At 42.9% G+C, this 17289-nt stretch overlaps 1 protein-coding gene and 1 long non-coding RNA gene across 6 annotated transcripts in view; one reads left to right on the top strand and one right to left on the bottom strand.

The window, feature by feature from the left end:
• Window positions 1-17289, top strand: part of adamts3 (ADAM metallopeptidase with thrombospondin type 1 motif, 3) — a 46765-nt gene that overhangs the window by 23923 nt on the left and 5553 nt on the right. For 3 of the 5 annotated variants that reach the window (XM_049763023.2, XM_049763022.2, XM_049763021.2), the window contains exons 6-18: window positions 681-764; window positions 974-1130; window positions 3213-3318; window positions 5921-6064; window positions 7639-7771; window positions 9131-9244; window positions 9479-9624; window positions 10414-10589; window positions 11184-11317; window positions 11382-11505; window positions 13673-13756; window positions 14391-14471; window positions 15598-15761. In XM_049763023.2, the coding sequence (XP_049618980.1) occupies window positions 681-764; window positions 974-1130; window positions 3213-3318; window positions 5921-6064; window positions 7639-7771; window positions 9131-9244; window positions 9479-9624; window positions 10414-10589; window positions 11184-11317; window positions 11382-11505; window positions 13673-13756; window positions 14391-14471; window positions 15598-15761 (1647 nt within the window). The remainder of the gene's footprint in view (window positions 1-680; window positions 765-973; window positions 1131-3212; window positions 3319-5920; window positions 6065-7638; window positions 7772-9130; window positions 9245-9478; window positions 9625-10413; window positions 10590-11183; window positions 11318-11381; window positions 11506-13672; window positions 13757-14390; window positions 14472-15597; window positions 15762-17289) is intronic. The other 2 variants (XM_049763024.1, XM_049763025.2) reach the window with 2 other exon arrangements.
• On the bottom strand, window positions 8588-9136 carry LOC125994240 (uncharacterized). Its single transcript, XR_007490549.2, has 2 exons — window positions 8936-9136; window positions 8588-8863 (listed from the first exon to the last, which is right to left on the bottom strand). It is a non-coding gene; the product is annotated as an uncharacterized lncRNA (long non-coding RNA).

The raw sequence follows: 17289 nt of genomic DNA, 5'->3' as shown, positions 1-17289 counted from the left end.
CACCTGGAAAGGTTCACCGGATATTTTGCCGTAGCCTTCCTCCTCCGAACAAAAGACATTCAAGACATGCATGCTGGTGTCATTGGGAGCACATCTTCTCCATCTGTCAGTTGTCATGGGAATGTACGGTACAGCTCACCTCCAATCACAGCGTCACCCCAGCCACCAGTTTAATAATGGCCCTACATGTCTCTGGCTCCCTTATCATTAATGTATTTCATTTGGATTGGACGCTCCATCTGCCCTCTATTGTCCTTTTCTCAAGACTGCTCTGATGCAAAAGCAGGATTGGTAGAAATATGACGTGAAGCTCCTCCCACAGTAAATCTATCACTTGTATCTATCATGGAGCAGATAGAGAGGGCCGAGGCCAATCCCTGAAGGGGAAATTTGATCCCGTGGCCTGATTAACGTGTTGCCGCAGCGTAAGAGTTGGCGCTGGTTTTTGCATCTCTTTCGATTGTACTGATTGTACTGTTGTTTCCCAGATTAGCTGAGGCGAAGACCGAATCGTGATGTCCAACACCAGTTTTGTGTTGCCACACAAGTAAAGATCTAATTACGTCCACGTTTCGCTTCAATGAGTTCTGTCCATGGTGTACTTCTCCGGTTAGGCGGGGTGAAAAGGGGGATTTGTCTTAAACCAATTTAATAACCATGTGCCCCCCCACACTTCTTAGGTAAACGAGATTTACCATGACGAGTCCCTGGGGGTCCACATCAACGTGGTCCTCGTGAGGATGATCATGCTGGGCTATGCCAAGGTGAGATTTTCTTAACCCATTGACGAACATTTAGATTTCTTTGACACGATGAGAGTTGATCTGTTTCCATGCTTTGCTGCTGTTTTGGTTAGCAACAGAACTCAAACGCTGTCCACCTCCTCTTCTGCCGTCCCAACAGTTGATGGCAGTGTTGGAGTTCCTTCACGATGCAATCTTCATGAAATATGTTTCTCTGCCTTTTGCGTCAGTCCATCAGCCTCATCGAAAGAGGCAACCCGTCACGCAGCTTGGAAAATGTATGCCGCTGGGCTTTTGGCCAGCAGAAGGGTGACGTTGACCACGCCGAGCACCACGACCACGCCATCTTCCTCACTCGACAAGGCTTCGGTCCTACGGGAATGCAAGGTGAGGACCCAAGTTTGAAGTCTCAAAACCTTTACCTGAAAAGTATGTCTATTTTGATTTAAAGCAGGTGAATTCCTCATTTGAAGGACTCGCTGTGAAAAAGATTACGTTTTTTTCCCCCCGTTATTTTTCTAACAAAATGAACCTGCCGGCAGCTTCTCAAGTCGTTCGTCTCTCTCTGCCATTCCATCTTCCAGCGGCATGTGTGAGGGAAAAGAAATTAATTGCTTCCGCAATACAGTATTTTCACCCCGTGAAGCCCTTTGCACTGACTTTCCAACGACCACAATGGGAATTTAATTCCTCGCCCATTCTCCCCAGTCTCTTTTTTTGCCGTAGGGGGTTAAAAATCTATTCGGTGTGACCATAATCCTCCCAGCGGGCGAGCGGCCTGCGCTTTCATTTGTAGCCAAGACATTATCAGCTTCATGTCTTCACGTAGAATCGCCTCGTCTAAAGCCAAATTATTCTCACGTCGTTCGGCGGAGAATCTGGGAGGGCGGAACATCTCCCGATTCGGGTTAGCAATTGATAAATGAGGAGCCGCGCTGCGAGCCACATATTATTCGTCGTTTGTCTTTGAGTGTGACATGTTTTGGAATGGGATCATTGCAACAAACAAAGCAATCGAGCGAGCGAGAAGTCCGACAACCCGGGCCACAATAACGGGATGATGGAAACGGTCGGAGACGCTTGTCCTGTCTTCCGCCAAAATAGCCAATTGAATCCATCAAATAGCCTTCGAAAACAGGCACAAAGCATTTCTCATTTGTTTTGATGTCAGTTTTAGCCCTGTCACGCTAATTACGACATTGTCTTGTCACTTGATAAATCAAACGGATACGATACGCGTTTGTTTACATACGTCATTCATCGGTTGCGACATTTTCCCGCGTGTCAGTCACCTGCTGTTACGAGCACTTGGGCTGTAACGGCTTTTGAAAAGCGTTTAAACGGCTCTTTGGAGGGGAGAGCTGCTGACACTTCACATGTGATCCAAAGCTGACTGCGGATGGGGAAGCTTCTTTACGCCAGCTCGCATGAATAAGAGTGAATCACCGTCCGGGACGCACGCATACGCCTCTGCATTATTTGCTTGATCAAAATTCAAGAGTACAAAAGCCTCGGGCTAGCTCACATGAAAGAAATGTCACTAGCACCTCTCAAAAATGCATAAAAAAGGATTATTACAAACCTGTCTGAAGAAAGCAGACAGCACAAGGTCAATATTTGAATAATTTACAAACCAAAACAGGAGCTGCGCGAGTTAGCCACGTTAGCTAGCAATTGCGTCTCTACTCTTTGTACGTTACTTACGGTGAGCAGATTTTTACCATTTGAGCTAGAAAATGTGCAAGCTTTAGAATACGCTGACTAAGATGCTTTTAAATTTAACCTTTCGAGTATTTTCTTTCTTTGCCGCCAATAAAAACCAATATGCAAATGTAACGCATTGCACATATAGCGCAAGTGCTACTGTCGGATTGGAAATATCAAAAGATCATTTACAGTTCAAGATTATCGCCACGGAGCACATAAAAGAAACCTTCTAGACACAATCATTTCTCCCCAGTCATTTTTTTATCCCTCACCCTTCCACAAAGGCCGCTGATGAGAGACTTCATACTGTATGTTTGAAAAAGACCACCGCTAAGCATCAAAACCGTTCTCATTGAAAGACCCCAGTCAGTTCGTGGAGCTCCCCCCCCCGCCCTGCCCCTCCCATTTCAAGCCCAGCACTTTCTTTCATTCTCAAACTTCCCACAGGTGATAATGGCTGTTTTCACCACTTTTTATAGCTGTGAAGGCACTTGGGAAATCGTCTTTTTCGCACTGGAAGTGGAACCCCTTTTTGTCACCTCCTGTTATCGGGCACGACTGACAGATTCATCTTTTTTTTTTGATCCGCTCTGTCCAACCGTGTAATGATTAAACTCACAAAAACAAAAAAAAATCCTAACCCTGTGGATATAGCACCTTGGGGGTCCAAGCATATAGGGGAAGGGCAGTGCCCTCGCGGCACCCGCTCTGCCAGTGTTTTTAACTTCTGCCCCTCTAATCCTTCCCAACTTGTTTTTTTAGGTTACGCTCCCGTAACCGGAATGTGCCACCCAGTCCGGAGCTGCACCCTCAACCATGAAGACGGCTTCTCCTCCGCCTTCGTAGTGGCTCACGAGACGGGTCACGTGTAAGTCTTGCGTCTTTGATTGAGAAGACAAATTAAGTATTAGGCATTACAAAGAGTGGTTTGGGAACCGTTTAAAAAAATAAATAAAAATAGGGCAGCCAGGCCAGCCAAAATTTTATGACATGAATTCACTTGTTTGAAATTTAGGAAGCAATTGACTAGCTTGATTTTTGCCACAGTATTGGGACTTTAAGCTTAAGCCTTGAGACTTGAGTCTTACTTGATAGTTGCAATATGTGATTTCGTCACATCGCTGCTGAGAAGACGAACCGCCAAGTGCAGCCAAGCATTGAGATTTAATGAGCCAACTTTGTGGAATCTGCTGGGTTCTTACAACTCTCACAGCCTGGAGCCAAACCTCACCAGCTGGAGGCAAAATAAAAACAGCCAATAGATTTGTGGATTTATCCGCTAACACATTTTGGAGCGAGAGGCAACGAGCTGGCTACAGCGATGATCGGATGAATTTTGCAAACCCAAATGCTATCTGCGGCGGTACAGCCCACCATGTGTTTGTTTAATGGACAAATTTGTTTTCTCTTTTTTTTTTGGCCCTCGACGGGGATGTCGAAATTTCACAGTGGGCACTCATGCGGCCCAGAGTGGCGTTATGTGCCGCTTGTAAAAAGAATAGAAAGAAGTTCCGGCACGACTCTCACTGGGCATACACAATACGAAGAAAAGATTGGGTCGGATATTTATATTTACCTTACATGAAAATTCTTGGATATGGGGGCTGAGTAGTTGGATTACACCAGATAAAATATGTAAGCTTGTATAATTATATACAGTGAAGCCTTGATTTAACCGACTATTGGTCGTCGATTATAGTTGATTGTGCGTTAAATTGACATACTTTTTTTTTCATGACCTAAAAATTCTCTGTACAGTACAAAATGATTATAAAACACTATAAAACAAAATTAGTTATGTTACCACGCCTCCATTACGATTAAATGCCATTAGGAAAGGCCTTGACAAGAAAATAAAACTATACTGTACCAAAATTAGCATGTTGATGCTAAGCTAAAACATGGCCGCTACTTAGCCGCAACCGTTAGCTTGCTCCAATCTGTTCGGTATATCTTAATCTACGAGAGCACAACCCATACAATTGTGGACCAGAACTTTTGGAAGTAGCCTCAAGGTGTATGCAGAGTAAGAACATTTCTTCTCATTTAATATATTAGCGAATGAGAGCCATTGTTGTTTTTTTCTTTTTGGGGTCTTTGTATATGTGGAGCAAGAGCCAGGGCCACTTGTGAGCCCTTTTCACGCCACCCTTCTTGGACCCGAGGGCACAATTGCCACTCCTAACTGCAAACAACACTCGTGAAGCTAAGCCATTATTACTTGTTTTATGATAGCAAGCGGAGGGGCCTGGTCATCACCCTCAATTGCTGTTTGCACTTCTGGAGAAGCCCATAAAAGTGCACTTGACTAATAGCATCTGCATACTTTAATTTCCAAGAGCTTTTATTCTTTCCAAAAGATGGCAATTTCCAAAGGACGAGTTTATCATAACAGGAAGTTTCAATTACCCACGCACCGAAATGGACAAGGTGTCGGCCATTTTGGTTTCCGAGCGGCATACGCTAACAATTGATCAGCAAGGCGTATTTTTTCTTTTTTTTTAACACAAAATTAGGCCGATATGTTCATTGTAACGCATGGGAAATTCTCACAACGCTATTCTTGAAATTAAGCAGGGAGTCAGCCATTTTGTCATCTCTTTAGCCAAATTCCAGACACACAATTTTCCCAAATAATCTCCAGTGGGAAGCATGGATACAAAACAAATGGGTTTCTTTTCTGCCTTTCACTTAATTTAGATGGGCAATTTTTTTTTTTTTTTTAGGTTAATCGTTAAAAGAAGATTGCGAGGGCTTATTAACTGCTTCTTGCCGTGTTAATATTTCATACTTTTGTCGAGTTGTTCCTGGTTAAATATGACAAATAGGGTTCAAGGAAGATCATTTACGCCGAGGTGCCATGAAATAATAATTGCTCCGCTTTCAACACTGAAGAAAACATCCGTGAAAGTTGTTCGTTAAGAATTGTCCGTATTGTCCACAGAGAGTCATTTATCTGTTGGCCCAAAAAAAAAAAAAAAATCATTCCGGGGTTATTTATCGGGCTGTCGGGGGAGCGCTTCGAGCTCGACCGCACTTTGCATTTCCCAAAACCTCTCAACGCTCCGTGAATGAACTCCGGTGCGCTTTCGGCTGTGCTGACCGACGATGCAGAACGAGGCGTAACTTTCATTGGTTTCATTTGTTGCCATTTCTGAGAATGCTTCTGGAACAGATCAATCCTATGAGTCTTCATTATCTTTTTCTCTGCTGTCCCCGAAGCAGATTGCACACAACACTTGGCCGAAAGTTATTATGAAATGTGTTTGTGTTCAAAGATGGGGGAATGTTGTTTTCCCCCCAAACGTCAATAATAAGAAAATTGAACAACCTCAAGTCTGTCAGAGATGTTTTGGAAAATTGTGAGGTGTGCGACAGAGGACTGTAATGAGAATACAGAGTTGGAAGGAAATGCGGTGTACCAACCAAATGGCATACGTGTGTGTGTGTGTATGTGTGTGTGTGCGCAGGTTGGGCATGGAGCACGACGGCCAAGGTAACCGTTGCGGGGACGAGACGACGATGGGCAGCGTGATGGCTCCTCTGGTCCAGGCGGCTTTCCATCGCTACCATTGGTCAATGTGCAGCGGGCAAGAACTCAAGCGATACATCCAGTATGTCGAGCCTTGTTGTTTTTCCTTCCTGACAATCGCTCCGGCAATTATTCTGTCTCCATTTGAGACTTTTTTTTTTTGTCCCCCATTCTGAGTCAGATGTTTTTGATTTTTTTTTTTGCAAACTGTCAATTATATTTCATGGATTTCTGCAAAAGGGTGCTGTCGTGATGACGCTCCTCATCCCGGAGCCTCCGTCAAATCCAATCAAAGTTAAATCAGTTTGCCTGAACCCGCTTTCACTGACAGACTTTTTTGGTTTTTTTTTTTCTTCTGAAGATGTCTCACTGCACTTCAAACAACAGGAAGTTCACTTTTGGAGACTTTAGCTTCGATTTGGTTTGCATCAGTGGAGCGTATGTGAATTGCGAATGGCAGGGCAAAAACTTTCATGTTTTGTAAATACAAATTAGAAAGGCGACAACTCATCAATTTGTTTTTTTTTGTTTTTTTTTTGCCATGAAGGAAAAAGGTTATATTCACGTTTGTAAATGAACAGGCGTGTTTTTGTTTGTCGCCTTTATGAATGGCCAGGCAAGTGATTGGCTTTTTAAAAAAAAAAATTTATGTGAACGAACAGATGAGCGTTTCCATTTTTTGCAAGGATGAGAGGGCCACTTAGCTGTGAACGGACAGATTAATAGAGGCATGCAGCAGGCATTGGGGAAAAAAAAAAAAAACAGCAGCTCAAGCATGGCAGTGATTGATGGAAACGTACATCCCGCGTTCAGCAGATCTCCATCCGGCCGTAAAACAATCAGTCGCCGTGCACGTGTATCGACTCAATGAGAAGGCTTACAAGTGCAGGAACGACGCTTTCGTGCTCTGTTGGCAAGAGCACATGTCTTGCGTCTTTCCATCCAATTTCACACGTGCCAGGTTAGAATTTTCAAGTCAACTGTGACACAAAGGAATGAGCCAGCCAGATGGGCTTTTAATGCCGCCGCAATCTGCCCGAGTCATACCGCAGACACACAAACGCAGGCGTCGGTTCGAGACGTTAATCCAAGGACCGCAAAGGTCACATTGAATAGACAGAACTACAATTTTTCTTTCTTCCAAACTTTTAATGAAATGTCTTAAGATGTTCAAACAAAGAGAATTACACGTCGCTTTAAAACAACTAAACTGTTGTGTCATAAGAACAGCCCTCACTAGCTTCATGCTAACGTGTAGCGGAAAAGGCTAATGACATGCTAATGGTTAACATCAGTAGTCATGGTTTTATATCCGTTTAAGCAATGGATATCTGAACACAAATAGTGAAACATGCAAATTCTCAACCGCTTTGACACTCATAGACTAGTGGCTAACCGTTTAGCTAGTTAGCGGCCAGCCAACTGACTAATTGCTTATCACTCAATAGGCCAGGTCTGCCTATAGATTGTATATGAATAATAAATTTTTTGGACGTTACTTGGCAATAGTCTGTCTGTCATGAGACTAGTCTGCATTACGTATCTGTATCTCAGTTGTTACTTTATTTGAAATGATTCAAACCTGAAATTGGAGTAGGGTGTGTAAACTTTGCATTCATGAGACCTACGCGAGTGAACCTTTTGTCTCCTCACCAGCACGTACGACTGCCTGCTGGACGACCCCTTCAAGCACGACTGGCCGCAGCTCCCCGAGCTCCCCGGGATCAACTATTCCATGGACGAGCAGTGCCGCTTCGACTTTGGCGTAGGCTACAAGATCTGCACCTCGGTGAGTTAGCCAAAATGCCCCCGGTGAGCTTTGACTGTGTTTGTTTGTGCACTTCGCTCTGATCGCGTGAATCTCGCCTGGCAATTAGTTGTTCATTTCAAGTCCTATTGAAGAGAGCGTGTTGTTAGGGGTCTTGTTTATTTTGTTCTTCAGTGTGCGTGAACAAAATGTGATGATTGGAATGGAAGAGTTCACTCGGGGAAAGGATGGCCCGGCTGCTCGATAGCAAATAGCATATCCGAATGAAATGGAATAAAATGGCATTTAAAATTAAAGAGCCATGTATTTGAGAATATTGCATTGAAATTATTTATCCTAACAATATACAAAGAACCTACGTTAAATAAGAAAAATTGGCATTTGAATCAAATTTATATTTAATCCTGGCCCCGAGAAGTCTGCTGCAATGAGGGCAGTGCATGACTGGAGGTAAACGGGGCCGTGAGGCGACGTTTGCTCTTTTCCTTTGCCACTCCTCCTCCGCACGAGTCCTTTCCTAGCCAGACACCGCAGAGGCCACCGAGGCCCACCAGGCAGAGCGATCCGGTGCCGTGGACTCGCACCCCTCAATTGATACCGGAGCACTTTGTAATGTACTTACTTGCACACAAGCAATTAATTAAATAATTACAACTACTTCTGAGTAGCATGCAAATAGTGATTTGCTGTAAATGTATTGTTTTGCCATCAAAAGCACAATTTTGTTGCTGGTATTTTATTGAAGGATTGTTTAAGATGTACGAGGAGGCATCACGAAAGCAAAAATGATTAGTCGTTGTCGTGCATAAAATATATTTTTGTTGTATTTTTTGGAGGGTATTTTTTGCTTAGCAACCAGTCCAAGCTGTACTATGACGTGATTGTATTTATATTCGTCCATTATGGCGGGGTCCACTTTATAAACATCTGTTTTATTTCCCATTGTGGTCAGCAATCATCGCCTGCAGCTACATTGTCGGATGATAATTGCAGTCATATAAACAATATTTATCTCTCCGAAGCACGATCCTCTGCGACGTAATATCTACTAGAAGCAGTCCCCTCCCTTCCATTACACGCTTGACAGGTCATGTGACGCCATTTCGCTGTTCCCTGAGATGAAATACAAAGTAAGCACACAGTTTTTTTTTTTTGTTTTTTTTTCTCCCCGCCCGCCCTGCTCACCTCATGATGTCCTCTAATCCTCTTCCGCCGAGGTTACTGATGAGCCTCTTTAAATCCACTCCTGCTTCGACGAAACGCTCAGTGACACCCGGGCCGCCGCGATACGACCGCTCTCCTCCATTTATCCGAAGCTCGCTTCATTTTAAGGCCTCTCAAATGAACACAAAATAAAAACTTTGATTGCATGTCTTTCAGTTCCGCACGTTCGACCCGTGCAAGCAGCTGTGGTGCAGTCACCCCGACAACCCTTACTTCTGCAAGACCAAGAAAGGCCCGCCCCTCGATGGCACTGAATGTGCTCCTGGCAAAGTAGGTCTATCTCATATCAAGCCATTAAATGCCGGTCCCAGTTGAGATTTACTGACCAACTTGTATTATTTCAAACATTTTGAAACATTATTTCAAAATTATAACAAACAATTCCTGCAAATAGATGTCTTCTTTTTTGAAAACATTTCCATCTGGGCTTTTGCTAACCAAAACAGCAGCGTCTCCCAATGCTGAAGCGTTTTGTGTTCACCTGCCATGTCGTGCGCCCTCTAGTGGTGCTACAAGGGTCACTGCATGTGGAAGAATCCCAGCCAGGTGAAGCAAGACGGCGCCTGGGGCCCGTGGGGTAAACATGGCTCCTGCTCGCGCTCCTGCGGGACCGGCGTCCGCCTCCGGACGCGACAGTGCAACCAACCCACGTAACTATTACACGCTGACATTTGTCTCTTTTTTTTTTTTCCATTCTTGTTTTGCGAAGCGCCATTTGGTGAACTGTAGATAAAGCACTGTATAAGTTCAGTCCATTTACCGTTTAAATTTAATTAGGAAAGGTGACAAACAAATCACTTTATAAAAATCCACAAATCGTCACTGTAGGCTAAAATGCTAGTTGCCATAAATATTCTAAATATTATACGAATGTGACTTGGCTTTCTTCTGGCACTAGCAGTCTTTCCTTATTTTCAATTTCTTTCTTGCATTTAAGTTAAACGTCGTGAAAATCTTGAATTTTATAATCATGAATTGCTATATCAAGCATTCAAAAATAGGTAAGCTCTATATAATGTATATTCTTGCACCATGAATATATCAATTGAATAATTAGATCTAATATTTACATCCTTGCATATGTTTTATCCTGAAATATCTCAATATTAGTCATAGATTTTAAAACCGATATTAGTGTTACTGAATATTCAAAAAGAAAAGATTGTCAAGAAAAAGTTGAATAATTCATTGTGACATATGCTTAAAATTAGGACTATGGTATAATGGAAGGAGAATATTTGCAGTGAAAAGACTGTGATTAAGTCTTGGAATGGAACAAAGGTGTCCACTAAAAGCAAGGTAGCCAGAAGGTCGCCTCGCGTATTAGCATAACTTTAAGGTTAAATCTGCCTTCTCTATTCTTAGACGGGAGAGAGCTAACGTTCGATGACGATAGCCACAAGCTAACTATCAAATGTCCCTTCTTTCCCCACCTAAAGTCCCCTCAATGGCGGCCTGGACTGCCCAGGGGTCAACTTTGAGTACCAGCTGTGCAACACAGACGACTGCCCTAAGCATTTTGAGGACTTCCGAGCGCAACAGTGTCAACTCCGCAACTCCCACTTTGAGTTCCAAAGTGCCAAGCACCATTGGATGCCCTACGAGCATCCCGACGGTGAGTCGGGCCGCCGCTGATGCATCGCTCGCTGGGTTCCCAGTGGGGGAGGGAGGGGGTGAGTGTATATTGGGTTGATTCGGGGTCAAGGCGCCCTTTCGTCAAGGTGTAGTGACACTGCCAACTGCCGCCCCAAAGGCGCAGAAAATGTCACATTTGCATGTGTTGGACAAGAAAAGGGCTCTTGGGTAAGTGTCTCTTTCCACAATAGAAATAAACATCTGAGAAAAACGCCATTGATGAATTACGGAATTGTGATCGTCCCCTTTTCCTAATTGATACCTCTCCCAGGAAAAAATAAACAATCAGAAAGAATCCACATGATAAAAAAATAAGTGTTTCAAGTAAAAAATAATCCACAAGAGAGAAAAAAAAAAAGGCAATTTGCTGGACAGGTCCAATTATTCCTCGCTCGTTATTCTTGACAATCTTCATTTTGCCCAAGAGAAATAAACACGACAAGAAATAATCAATATGACCAAAAAATACTTAATTGAATGCAATCAGCCAGCGAGACACCATGAACGCAATAATTAGAAATTCCTTTTAAATTGAAAACAAGTCGACTAATTCCTCTGGCCTTGATTCTTGTAGCCAACAAGAGATGCCATTTATACTGCCAGTCCAAGGAAACGGGCGACGTGGCCTACATGAAGCAGCTGGTGCATGATGGCACGCGATGCTCCTACAAGGACGCCTACAGTGTCTGCATCCGCGGCGAGTGTGTGGTAAGACCTGTGACCACAAATATATATTTTTTCTCATTATTCAACAATATACTTCAATCTTTAGAAAGTCGGCTGTGACCGTGAAATCGGCTCCAACAAAGTTGAGGACAAGTGCGGCGTTTGCGGAGGAGACAACTCCCACTGTCGCACCGTCAAAGGAACCTTCACCCGGACTCCCAAGAAAGCCGGTAAGCCACCGAGGGAATGCCGGGGAAAAAAAAAACACACCTCATTTTCAACGTCGATGTATTTTCCGGCTCGTCGTGAATAGAATCGGATTTTTGGTTTCTCTCCTGCCACGCCTGCACTAACAGCTAACTTTTTTTTTTTACACATAAAAAACATAAAAAGTGTGCGATCTTTAATTTTTTCCCCCGTTCTGTGTCTGTCAGGCGTTTTCAAAAGGGTGAGTAAGTTTGGGTGTGTTATGAATCCGAACGTTGGCAGCCGATAAACGAAGCGACTCGGCTGTCAAAATCGTCAGGAATAAGAAGCTTGTTAATTACTGAAGAAGTAATTAATTCCCACTTCCTTTATTATTATTTTTTTTTGAAAACAAAATCCCATTATGCACTGACTTCTATGCTTTGGTTTTAATTGAAGTGTCTTCTCTCAGGTTATCTCCTCTCACCAGGCACACTATGTGACACCCACCACCAAAGTCTCCAAAAATATATTTAATACCTGTAATCGTTTATTGGCGTTTGCCCTCCTTCATTTTGAGCTCAGCGCATAACATTAAGACTTTATATTGGTGAAATAGTTAACGTTATACATCAGCTTGCACAATAGAAATCGCAGTCAAAGAAAAGGTATTTTCGGCCATTTTAAAAATGTCTGCCATGTGATGACTCATCTCGCCAGGCATTCACGATAGAAAGAAACTGAATCGTAGAAATGAAGGATTTTTTTTCCCCCAGATACTAAGTATCGATCCTCGCAATTGTGATGAAAACGTCTCATACTTTAAATCAAACAGAAAAGAAAACATGTTACTGAAATATAAAACAATTTCAAGTTGCGACTTGTCATCCAACTACATGTTTTAAAAGTTTTTCACCCAAATAATTCCACACCAAAAATCAATATACTCCAAAATTGGATTACGACATGATGGCACAGTTAATATCACTGGGTCAGACATCCCTCTTTCATTTTTTTTTTTTTTTGATCATGAAATGATTCATTCTTGACATCATCTAACATCTTTTAACAGGGAAAGCATTAAACAAGAGAGCCCAAAAAGAAAGCCATTTGTTGGAAAACACACTGTGCAAGTATCCATCGTTGTAGCCGTCCAGATTGTAGCGCAGACCGCTAACACTTACCCTTGTTGCTACTTTCTGCTGCTAATAATGATCCACGTAGGCTTGTGGTCAATACACGTTTGTCCACTTCATGTGATTATTTCCGATGCCACGCTAACTTAAGCCTCTGTGTGTGTATGCGTGTGTGTGCAGCATCCCGTAGACATCCCCGGCAGACCTTTACAGGCAATCTAGTGCGATGGTGTCGGCCATTTTGTGAAGAAATTACAGTGGAATCTCCAAAGTCTAACACCCAAAGATGGTGGCAAAGCACTATTTTTGTCTAAAGGAAGCTCCTCAACATCATTCCTTGGCACAAACATGCCGCAAGATGGCCCCTACGTATGGCGCTTTGATAACACTTCTTTCCCGGACTGATCGTCGTTACTCACCGATACCGAGTACCGATACGGCTTTTGAAGCCCCTCAATTCATTCCAGCATGGTTCCTTTAGACAAAGATGCCACAAGATGGTGCCAAATCATTGAGGTTTCAAAATGAACCAGCCTCTTGGCAAATGCTGAGTCATCAAATTCGCTCAGGTTCACGCAAATTGATTTTATTTTTAAAATAAGAAAAGTCTCCCTTAGTAAAAGTTTTTTGACTGCAACAATCGACTTTGATGGTTCCACTGGATTTCAATTTAAACTGGATATTCACCCTGGATGTGTGTGTATGTTTTTTTTAAAAATGAAACCCACCTCACAACCCCCCCCCCCCCCCCTTCCCGCCCCCGCAGCTGGATCCAAAGTAGGATTGCAGGCCGTGTTGTCCCTGCAGCCGTGCCACCTGTCGTAACCTCGCCGAAGCCAGCCGCATCCGTAATAGCCTCACAGAGCTTCACGCCGTCCGTGTCGTGTGACCCCCTTCCGCCAATGTCACGGGGGTCAAGCAATTACACCCCCCCACAGGGTTCTCGTGCCCATCCGCCCTCAAACTAAATTCCATTCGCATCCAGCGTGAAGTCCCACTTGCTTTGCTGATCTGATCCCATGTGATCCGATCCGACGCCTGCAAACAAACTAACGGCTTTGTTTCGTTCCAAAAGGGAAAACCAGAGGAGCCTTCTCGTTGCCCAAAGGAGCTCGCAATGTCTTTTTAAATGAGAGCGAAGAGTTTAGAAATGTCATCGGTGAGTCACGGGAGGTTTGTAAGAGCGGTGGACATCCCTGCCAGACTTTGCTGCCCACTAGTCTACTAAACACGTTGTTTTTTTGGTTTTTTTTTGTTTTTTGCTCGGGTTGTTGTTTGGTTTTCATTCGCACAGCAACTGAATATCTGCCAAGGCTAAAACATTTTTCACCTCCAAATTCTGGAAAGCGATAGGAATCCTTTCACAAGGAATGCCTCGAACAAAATGTAAAGCCCCAAAAATTTCAAATGTTCACAATTTCTGCTAGCTTTTATAAATGAAAAAAAAAAAAACCATAAAACAAAGCAGTGGAATTAAAATAAATCAAACCACTAGAAATAATCCACATTCAAAAAATAAGAGGAGCTTCCTCACAGTCCACATTGAGCTTGCCAAACAAACCAAATCGCCTTGGCAGAGGTAACAAAGACCTCCTTTGGTATTCCAAGCGTTCATACGTGTGAATGAAAACCTCTTTTAATGAAATTCTCGTTCTCGGGCTGCTTTGTAGAGCCAAGCGTGCGGGATGTCCACCCTTGCAAACCCTGCGTCCTTTCTGCTTATCTTACGCGTCTTCTGTCTGTGTTTCTTTTTTTGTTTCTTCCCTTTTTTTTTTTTTCTTGGGGCGCCAAAGGCTACCTTAAGATGTTTCTCATTCCTCCTGGAGCTAGACATGTCATCATCCAAGAACATGAGGCCTCCCCTCAAATTCTTGGTAAGTGTGACATCGCTACGCGACCGGGCGGCGGCTAACGGACGTCGTCTCCCTTGTTGCCGTTACGATGCTAATCGTAACGTATATACAAATGAAAAACATTCATCCATTCTGCATGACGCCTTGCATAATTTATTTCTTGGCACTCCACCGTGCATGCATTATGGATCATTAATGCGATTAAAGACACTCTATGGCTTAGAATAGCCGCGGACAAAAACACTCAGCGATCGAAATAGCTCCACCGCGTTTACGTTGAGTAGATTCGAGTAGATCTGACCGATTGTTGGAATTCAAATCAAAATGGCAGTGGACGAGAAAGGAATTTTCAAACCGCAGTGATTGTAAGGAGATTTTTGGCTGAATTCAGGTTTTGGAAGTTTGGTTGTGAAATGTTGCTGCATGCAGACGGAGAATGTAAAAAAGAAATTCAAACTAAGTAGCTGTTAAAAAGCCAAAGCGTCCCTTGCGTCTTGTCGCTTTCGTGCCGGCAGGGGAGTGATGACAGCTGGTGTGTGTCCCGAGCCTTCACAGTTTTGTTATTTCCTAAGAAAATTGTCTCCATTAAAATGCGGTGCTGCGGCAGATGATTGTTTGTGCCACTCTTTGGTGTTGGGCTTTCACGGAATATCAAATCACATATTAACGCAGCCTTGAGGCGGTCTTACCGTCGACATTGATAGACGCTACAAGAAGCTTGGAAATAGTAGGAGTAGTATTGGAAGTTTATCTGTTTTTTTTAAATAATCAGATTTGTATAAAATACTCCCCCCCCCCCCCGCCCAATTCATTATTTTTTATTTATTTATATTTGGATTTTTGCTATTTATAGGCTGCCGCCATCCCAAACCCCCCTGTCTAGTTTTAAATTGTAATACCAGCATTCACCGCTAGATGGCAGACATCATTGGTTAAAAACTGCGGTGCTATTTGCCCTCCAGTAGTAGAAAAATTGCTTTAACGGTCTTGTTTGCACCTCAAATTGAACCGGCGAATTAAATCCAGCCTCTCTGGCTCCGTATGTGTTTGACGTTGCAATCACTGTGTCGCAAGCGCTGCCGCAGCAAAATCCACGCTCTTGGTGGAGCCGCTTCTCGTTGATTCATAACAAAACGGCCAATTGCAGCAATCAAGAACCAGGCGACGGGCCACTACATCCTCAACGGCAAAGGAGAGGAGCTCAAGTCCAGGACCTTCATCGATTTGGGCGTGGAGTGGCACTACAACATCGAGGAAGACGTGGAAACGCTACACACCGATGGACCCCTGCATGACCCCGTGGTGGTTCTGGTAAGAAGGAATTTGTTACGTCTGTGTGTGTCTGTCAAGGAGACAAAAAAAAAAGTTTTGTGGGTCTACACACCGTGGACACAAATTTGATGTGGCTGGATCAGAACACGTAAAGCCAGTCACGGGGTCCCCCTGCTGCGAGCGCTTCCTTTTTTTGCAGCAGTGTTCCGTAACCTCTACGAGCTTAGATTTTATAAAACCGCCGGGTTCAAAGTTCACCGATAAGAGCAAAGTGGACAGTGAAAATCAGCAATTCATAAAAGAGTAACCCGAAAGGGGCATTCCAATCGGATGCCACCTCGTCTGGGTCGTCTCGACACAGGGGAGCAGCGCCTCTGCTCTGAATTGAAAATTGGAGAGATGTTTTTTCAAAACTCCAAGGGAAGAGCACTTACTAAACACAAACGTGGGGACAGATTTAAAAAAAATTTGAGCATATTTGGAAATAAAAGGTTTCCGCGTAACGAAAACAAACTTGATTTAAAAAAACATTGTGGGCATCAATCTTTCCCTCATATCAACACTGATTTCAGCGGCGCACTTTTCAATAAGCAATCAAGATGAGACGAGACGCAATTTCCCTGTCGAAATTGCAGCTATCGTTCTGTCAAATTTGTTCAATTGAATCCAGCCTGCAAATGCGCCAATCACCAAATATTTTTCACACATCGTACTTGATAACTTAAATGTACTGCATATGTTTTTGTGCACACCATAACAATAATTAGTCATGGCTAACTTAAAGGTTTTGTATTTCTCATCTAAACTAGATTCTAAAATGGTGCTTGAAAACAACATTTTTGCAGATAGACAAATGTCATGTTGCCAACTGACCATGGCTTTAATATTTCATGTCGGTTTCATGTCTGGATTAGCATGGGAACCTAATAGGGTCCCAGTACAGACCCTTGTGGGACCCCGCAGGAGCGCAGTGCATAATATAAGGTCTTCACATGTTTAATGTGAATTCATCTTGTAGAATGTAAAAAAAAAAAAAAAAAAGTCAAACTATATTCCAGCGATTCCCAAACTTTATAAATCAAAAGGTCACAGCACAGCACCAAATAAAAATATTAACAAAACACGTGAATGAATTCTGAGCCATGACTTCAAGTCTGGAGTGTAAACACATCTAACTGAAAAGCATTTATTGGTCCTGCCTTGAAATAAATTCAAAAAGTCATTTAAATGAAGAACATTAATTACAAATTAATTGGAATCTCCCAGAAATTTCCTAGGTGTGTATCATAAGTAGAAAAAAGGAAATCCAACTTTGGTATATAGAAATAGAGAGGTGCAATAAGCGGCTTGTCATTGTTGCGTTTTAAATTCATTTTAATTTTTAATCCATCCGACTCCACATCAGCCTTGTGAATTCAAAAGGTCCTTTCATATCCCAAATATCGCTTTTTGTTTGAATGAAAAAGCACTTCTTGTCACTCAATATTACAAATGACGCTAGTTTCAAAAGAGAATATTGAATGCTGCTTAATTACACTCATCGGTGCGACGCTTCTATTTGAACGTG

The sequence above is a fragment of the Syngnathus scovelli genome, chromosome 3, assembly GCF_024217435.2.
Source record: "Syngnathus scovelli strain Florida chromosome 3, RoL_Ssco_1.2, whole genome shotgun sequence".
Taxonomy (NCBI): Eukaryota; Metazoa; Chordata; class Actinopteri; order Syngnathiformes; family Syngnathidae; genus Syngnathus; species Syngnathus scovelli.
The sequence above is the reverse complement of the archived record's forward strand: the minus strand, read 5'-3'. Positions and strand labels throughout refer to the sequence as shown.